Below are 7,541 nucleotides of genomic sequence, written 5' to 3'. Positions count from 1 at the left end.
AATATAATATTACATAATAAATATTATTTATATATTATTAGATACTAAAAATATATATAAATAAATAATTGTGATGAATTTTATAAAATTGTAAAAGTAATAGATAAAAGTATTGATACTATAACATGTGTCAGAAAAAAATAATTTAAATTATAATATAAATATAATGCGGAAAAGAGATATAAAAGAGATAATAAGGTAGAAACACTAGGGTGTGTTTGTTTGGGGAATTGGATTGGATTTACACTATTTATCCAATTTTTTCCCTTCAAAAACATCAAATCAAACACCTATTTTTTATTTTTTATATTATACTAAAAATCAATTTTACATTTAAAACATCACATCAACACCTATTTATATCACATTATATAACTATTCAAATCTCAACTCAAAATCCAAAACTGGAACAAACACACCCTAAGTGTAGACAAATGCTCTAAGAGAGTAAAAAAGAAGCAGTGATCACATTGACCCGACATGGCACCGCGTTGACCCATAGATATATGATAATTAATACACAATACATACGCGCGAACAATCCTTTCCTTACCATTTACGACAGATTTCTTGCAATGCACGTAGGCTTCTTACCAAATTAATTATTTCGACAAAATTAACATTAATCTTCACAAAAATCCTAGTTGGATGGATCATCTTTATTCCATGCATTCACGTCGGTTAAATTACACCGCCATTGAAGGGGACCTTCCAAGAACCCTAACATCTCAAATTTAAAAATCCATTCCACACACAATCCCTATATATATATATGTATAAATACACACATGATTACATACATTTTGTATCATACTTCTAAATATATATCTCGACGAAGCAATGGCATCAATCGTTGGAGCTAAAGTGGAATGTATGGACCGTCTACTGTTGATCGACGACGCTATAACCGCGTCGAATCGACGGAGATGGCGAATGGCTTTCGTTGTAATATATTGCTCGAGAGCCTTCGATCTCTCTCGCTTCCGCCGCGCCGCCACGCCGAAATTAACGACTTCGTCGGAAAAGGTTGTTATCGAGGTTTCCGAGAAACATCCTTTGTTCTCGAGCATCGATCGATTGAGCCTCTCAAATCTCGTCAAGGGTAAGAGCGCGCGCCATTTGGCTCGACTCGGAGGGGTCAAAGGGATTTCCGTGTCGCTCAAGACAGATCGATGGCACGGGATTAACGACGATGACGATCCGAAAAATGTTGCGGCGAGACGCGAAGCTTTCGGTAGCAATAGTTATAAGAAACCCGCGGCGAAGAGCTTCGTTGGTTTCGTATGGGAGGCTTTTAAGGATCCGACGATCGTCGTTCTACTTGCGTGCGCCGCGCTCTCCCTCGGATTCGGTATTAAGCAACACGGTCCGACGGAAGGTTGGTACGATGGGGGGAGCATATTTATCGCGGTGTTTCTCGTCGTATCGGTTTCGTCGGTGAGTAATTTCCGGCAGAGTCGACAGTTCGAGAAGCTTTCGAAGGTAAGCGGTGATATTTCCGTAGAAGTCGTGAGGAGTGGGAGGCGGCAGAAGATCTCGATTTTTGACGTTGTTGTGGGAGATGTCGTTTGCTTGAAGATCGGCGATCAAGTTCCTGCCGACGGGTTGTTTGTCGACGGGTATTCTTTACAAGTCGACGAATCGAGCATGACGGGGGAGAGCGATCACGTCGAGGTCGAATATAAAGCAAATCCGTTCTTGTTTTCGGGGACTAAGATCGTCGACGGCTACGGAAAAATGCTCGTCACTTCCGTCGGGATGAACACGACGTGGGGCGAAATGATGAGCACGATAAGCCGGGATTCAGACGAGGAGACACCGTTGCAATCGCGGCTCAACGGTTTGACATCGTCGATCGGGAAGGTCGGTTTGGCCATAGCGTTCGCGGTTCTCGTCGTGCTTCTTGTTCGATACTTCACGGGGAATACGAAGAACGAGAGAGGGGATACTGAGTTCGTCGGCGGTAGGACTAATGCGAACGACATTGTCGACGCCGTGGTTCGAATTGTCGCCGCGGCCGTGACGATCGTCGTCGTCGCGATCCCCGAAGGGCTACCGTTGGCGGTGACGCTAACGTTGGCGTACTCGATGAAACGAATGATGGCGGATCAGGCAATGGTGAGGAAACTCTCGGCTTGCGAGACGATGGGCTCGGCGACGACGATATGTACCGATAAAACGGGGACGCTTACGACGAATCAAATGAAAGTAACGAAGTTTTGGCAAGGGAAGGAAGATCGCACGACGATCGCCGGAGAAGTTGTCGAGTTGCTCCGGCAAGGAGTCGGGCTCAACACAATGGGGGGCGTTTACGAGTCGGGAGCTGGATTCGAATTCTCCGGTAGCCCGACGGAGAAGGCGATACTATCGTGGGCAGTTCTCGAGCTGAAAATGGACATCGACGCCGTGCAAAAGAATTACGCGATTCTTAACGTCGAAACATTCAACTCGGAGAAAAAAAGGAGCGGCGTTTTGACGAGGAAGATCGACGACGATTCGCGCCACGTTCATTGGAAAGGCGCTGCAGAAATGATACTCGCGATGTGCTCGTCTTACTACGATTCGGATGGGAAAATGAAACTGCTCGATAGCGACGAAATGGTGCGATTCAATCGTATAATCGAAGGAATGGCCGCCGGAAGTCTTCGATGCATAGGGTTCGCCCATAGTCGGATTTCAGAAATCGCCGAAGAGGATATCACGATTCGTGACGACGGTTTAACTCTCCTCGGATTAGTCGGGCTTAAAGATCCTTGCCGTCCTGGCGCGAAGAAAGCCGTCGAAGATTGCCAACACGCCGGAGTTAATGTCAAGATGATAACTGGCGACAATATTTTCACGGCGAAGGCTATCGCGACGGAGTGCGGAATACTTTCCTGCAATCAAGAAGCGACCGATGGATCAGTAATCGAAGGATTAGAGTTCCGAAACTACTCCGACGAGGAGCGAATGGCGCGAGTCGACAAAATCTGCGTAATGGCGCGATCGTCACCGTTCGACAAGCTTCTAATCGTCGAATGCCTCAAGAAAAAAGGCCACGTCGTCGCTGTGACGGGGGACGGCACGAACGATGCGCCGGCGTTGAAGGAAGCGGATATCGGCCTTTCGATGGGAATCCAAGGAACGGAAGTCGCGAAAGAAAGCTCGGACATCGTCATCCTCGACGACAACTTTGCCACCGTCGCGACGGTTTTACGGTGGGGGAGATGTGTCTACGACAACATCCAAAAGTTCGTACAATTTCAGCTCACCGTAAACGTCGCGGCGTTGGCGATCAATTTCGTCGCGGCGATCTCCGCCGGCGAGGTGCCGTTGACGGCGGTGCAATTGTTGTGGCTAAATCTCATAATGGATACGCTCGGCGCGTTGGCGCTCGCGACGGAGCGGCCGACGAGGGAGCTAATGGAGAAGAATCCGGTCGGGCGATCCAAGCCGCTCATCACGAACGTGATGTGGCGGAATCTGACCGCGCAAGCATTCTACCAAATCTCTATTCTGCTGACCCTCCAGTTCGGCGGCGAATCGATTTTCGGCGTGACGGAGAAGGTGAACGATACAATGATTTTTAACGCATTCGTTTTGTGTCAAGTTTTTAACGAATTTAACGCGCGAAAGCTTGAGAAAAAGAATATTTTCGAGGGGGTTTTAGGGAATAAGGCGTTCGTCGGAATCGTGGCTGCGACGGTGGCGCTGCAGGTGGTGATGGTGGAGGTTTTGAAGAAGTTTGCGGATACGGAGAGGCTGAGTTTGGGAGAATGGGGAATTTGTGTGGGAATTGCGGCTGTGACTTGGCCTGTTGGTTGGGCGGTGAAGTTTGTGCCGGTGCCGGAGACGCCATTGTTGAGTTATTTCAGTTTGAAGAAGCTCAGAAGGGATGGGAGGTAGAAGATGAAGTCTGTTATTTGTGGTTGAAGTATGTTTATTTAGTTATTTATTTATGAGAAAATTATTATTTGGATTGTTGATTTTTTCATTTGAATTTTAATATAAATACATTTTATCTTTGTAAATACATTTTACTCTTCTATTATATGTAGAATTGCAAAATTGTTCTGGCATAATTTTCGACTATGGTCACTATGTATATAATTGTGTATAGTTTCTATAGTACATTATTAGAGTATTTACCATTATTTTCCCTCATTAAAAAATTAATAATAAAAGAGTAAATGATTTTTAAGTCAGGTAACTCGTTTCTTTTATTATTTTAGTATGGTAAATGGAGTTTGTATTGAAATAATTCTACAAGTGATTTTTTTTGGAATGGTCTTTCAGCGCTGAACATGCGTGCGTGGCTCGCCAAAATATATGTATTTTACGAGGTAAGCTCAATCTGACGGACACGTGAAATATTAATTTTTAGGGAAAATTAACTTTTTAGTCTTGTAATTACAACTTTTAGGAAAATAATTTTGTAAGTATTTTTTTTTTTTTCACAATTAGTCATCTGGTCAGATAGCAGCTATCCTCGTGGATATGTAATTTTTTTTTTTTTAATTTTTTAAAATTTGTACAATACCGAAAATAAAAAGATTTTTTAAAAAAGAAAATCATATGTCCGCTAGGTAGGCCCGCTACACCTAGCTGCTGGATATGTGTGCTTCAGTGTGACATGTGTTCATCACTTGAAATAAGGAAAAATACTCCCTCCGTTTCACATACCATGTCCACGTTGTCGTTTATGTCCGTCCCATATTCCACGTCACTTTCATTTTTTGGAAAATAATTACACACTTTAATCTCATTTTAAACTTTTTAATTTATTTTTTTTATTTTAATTAAACTAATTAGTTATCTTAATCTTAATTTATAATTATTTATATTATAAGATAATTATTTTCACTAATACATTCTTAATTATCTCCTAATTACACCCCTTCTAAAATATCGTGTCTAAAGTATAGCAGACACGGTATATAGGATGGAGGGAGTAATATTTTTTATAGAAAGTAAGGGTGTGTTGATGAACTTGTGGCACGCTGGAGCACACACGTCCGCTAGGTAGGTGCCACCTAAAGGATACGTGAATTTATTTTTCAATTAATTAATTTATTTTTATTTATTTTTGGTATTTTGTTCAAATTTAAATAAAAAAGATTCACGTGTCCACCAAGCGTTTATTTGGCGGACATATATGTACTTCGGCGTGCCACGCAGGTATCATGTACGCATCTCCAGCGCCATATGACCAATTGTGTAAAAAAAATCACTTATGAAACTATTTTTATACAAACTCCAGTACGACATTAAAATGATAAGGAGAATTAATTATGAGACTAAAAAATAATTTTCTCAAAAAAATTGATATTCCAAGTGTCCGCCGTGTGGTTCTTATCTGGCAGACATGTGTCTCTTGGCTTGCCACGCAAGCATTTTTGGATCCGAAAAATCAAATATGCCAAAAAAAATTTCATTTAAATGACTATTTCAATACAACCTCCAATGGACTGAGGAATAATAAATTGGATCAATTACTAAACTAAAAAAATCAATTTACCCAAATAAATTTATGGGCAATAGAGCATTTAAAATTTATTATCATCTAGTTTTTTGAAATCATGCAACGTGAGTTCAGGAGTATATAAAAAAATTATTTATTTATATTTAAATAAGAAAAAGATAATAACAAGAAAACTTATTTTTAAGTTCTCTTTCATTCTCAAATTAATTTAGGACAAACACGTATAATTATAGAATTCTTTTAGTAGATTTTCAGGAAAAAAAAAAAAAGAAGTGCACATATTATTGACATTTAATCTATTCAATAAATTTAACATCTATTCATTTTCGGATATTACATGCTCTTCGACAAATTCAACTCCTGAGTTTAACCATGAATAGATATTTATTTTGATAATTTTAGAAAAAAATTGAAAAAATAAAATAAAATAATTCAATAAAACATGAGGTTTAGGCTGCTCTAATTTCATTTAATTCAATAAAAAAAGGGGTATGAGTGTCATCTAAAGAAGAAATGCATCCTATCACCTTTCATTTAATAATTAATCACAAACTTTATAGACATTGTCACAAACTTAAATTAAAGATTTATTTTTTATTTGGGATACTAAACTAAAAATTAAATTTATATTCAAAATAATATAAAATTACTTATTTATATTATATTAAATAATTATTTAAATTTTAAATTTTATTATTTATAATTTGGTAAATTATATAATAATCTCTTGTGTTTTTAGTAAAATTCACAAAACATCTTTTGTTTTATTTATTACGTGAAATTCTTTTGTGTTAATATAAACTTTGCGCGAAACACCTCTTTGTCCAAAAATGATTTTGGTTCTAAATAAAGACCTAAATTACGCAAATTTTATAAAAATAAAAAATGTAAAATATTTTAAATATTTTTTTAATAAAATAAATAAATAATTGATAAATAATTTAATTTTATAAATTTTTAAAAATCAGATAACAATTTGTCTCCAAAAAACTATAAAATGAATGATTAATCAATTATTTATTTATTTAATTCAAAAAACTTAGTTAAAATATTATATATTTTTTATTTGTTTAAAACTTGCATAATTTAATTTAGGTCTTTATTAAGAATCAAATATCAGTTTTGGACAAGAATGATGTTTCATACAAAATTTACATTAATACAAAAGAGTTTCACGCAATAAATAAAATACAATGTATTTTGTGCAATTTTACTAAAATATAAGAAGATGTTTTATAATTTATCATTTACCCTTTATAATACACGAACAAACAAACCCTAAACTTCTTGTAAAAGTTTATTTGAGTTTTTGGGCCGAATAGACTTTGAATGATCACAGAAATTTTGATTTTGTCAGTCTAATAAATCATAAGCCTATTCAAATAATTGCATTTTTATTTATTTATTTATTTTATTATTCAATATATGTCCAAAATTATGTAATAACTAAATTAAGAATTTTCATATAACTAAAATTTAATTATACTCTGAACCGTAATTATGATTATGATTTTATTTCATTTTCTTAATCAAGATGTATTCTTTAATTATGATTTTTTTTTAAATTTTCGAATAAGAAGTGTTTTCAATTGAAAAGTGTATATAAATAGGACCAATTCCTTAGACATTTGATGAATTTTTATTATGTTTTTATGGATTTTTTCATCAAAATACAAGTCCTTCGTTTTTTTCCCCTTATGTTATACAGTTATACACCATATTCCTTGATAATTTGGCCTCTGCCGCCTGCGGCTCCTCCTCCGCTGCCTCTACCATTACAACCGGAGGAGGCGCTGCAACAGTAAACCTAGCATCCGCTTCCTCTTCATTTGTTTTCTCCACGCCATATATCTCTATCGCTGGCTGAGTTAGCGTTTTCTTTTTCTTGGATCTTGTGGATTCAAGAAAGTGAAAAGTGAGAGGGAATTGAAATCGTAATGACGTTTGTGTAATATGTTGTAAGTTGTAAGTGTATTTGTAATATTAGGTAGATGGTACAATTACTAAAAAAATGAAACAGAATTTTGTTATGGGACGGACCAAAATAAAAAAATGAATAATTTTTTATGGGACCGAGGAA

At 37.0% G+C, this 7,541-nt stretch overlaps 1 protein-coding gene across 2 annotated transcripts; it reads left to right on the top strand.

Annotated features, from left to right (window-relative positions):
* The first annotated feature begins 816 nt into the window (after positions 1-816).
* On the top strand, positions 817-4,022 carry LOC127247752 (putative calcium-transporting ATPase 13, plasma membrane-type). 2 transcript variants are annotated; one of them, XM_051269756.1, is made up of 2 exons: positions 817-3,546; positions 3,628-4,022. In XM_051269756.1, the coding sequence occupies exons 1-2, from the start codon at positions 841-843 to the stop codon at positions 3,883-3,885; spliced, it is 2,964 nt and encodes a 987-aa protein (XP_051125713.1). In that variant the 5' UTR covers positions 817-840; the 3' UTR covers positions 3,886-4,022. The 2 variants fall into 2 exon arrangements, with proteins under 2 accessions (XP_051125713.1, XP_051125702.1); XM_051269745.1 differs by having other exon boundaries at positions 817-4,022.
* The last annotated feature ends 3,519 nt before the right edge of the window (positions 4,023-7,541 follow it).

The sequence above is a fragment of the Andrographis paniculata genome, unplaced genomic scaffold (genome assembly GCF_009805555.1).
Source record: "Andrographis paniculata isolate CXL003 unplaced genomic scaffold, ASM980555v1 Contig11END, whole genome shotgun sequence".
NCBI lineage: Eukaryota > Viridiplantae > Streptophyta > Magnoliopsida > Lamiales > Acanthaceae > Andrographis > Andrographis paniculata.
Note: the sequence above shows the minus strand (reverse complement) of the source record. Positions and strands in the feature narration are given on the sequence as shown.

Bases quoted from the DNA above. Each gene is read 5' to 3' on its own strand.
- LOC127247752 (XM_051269745.1), top strand. From the start codon at position 841: ATGGCATCAATCGTTGGAGCTAAAGTGGAATGTATGGACCGTCTACTG.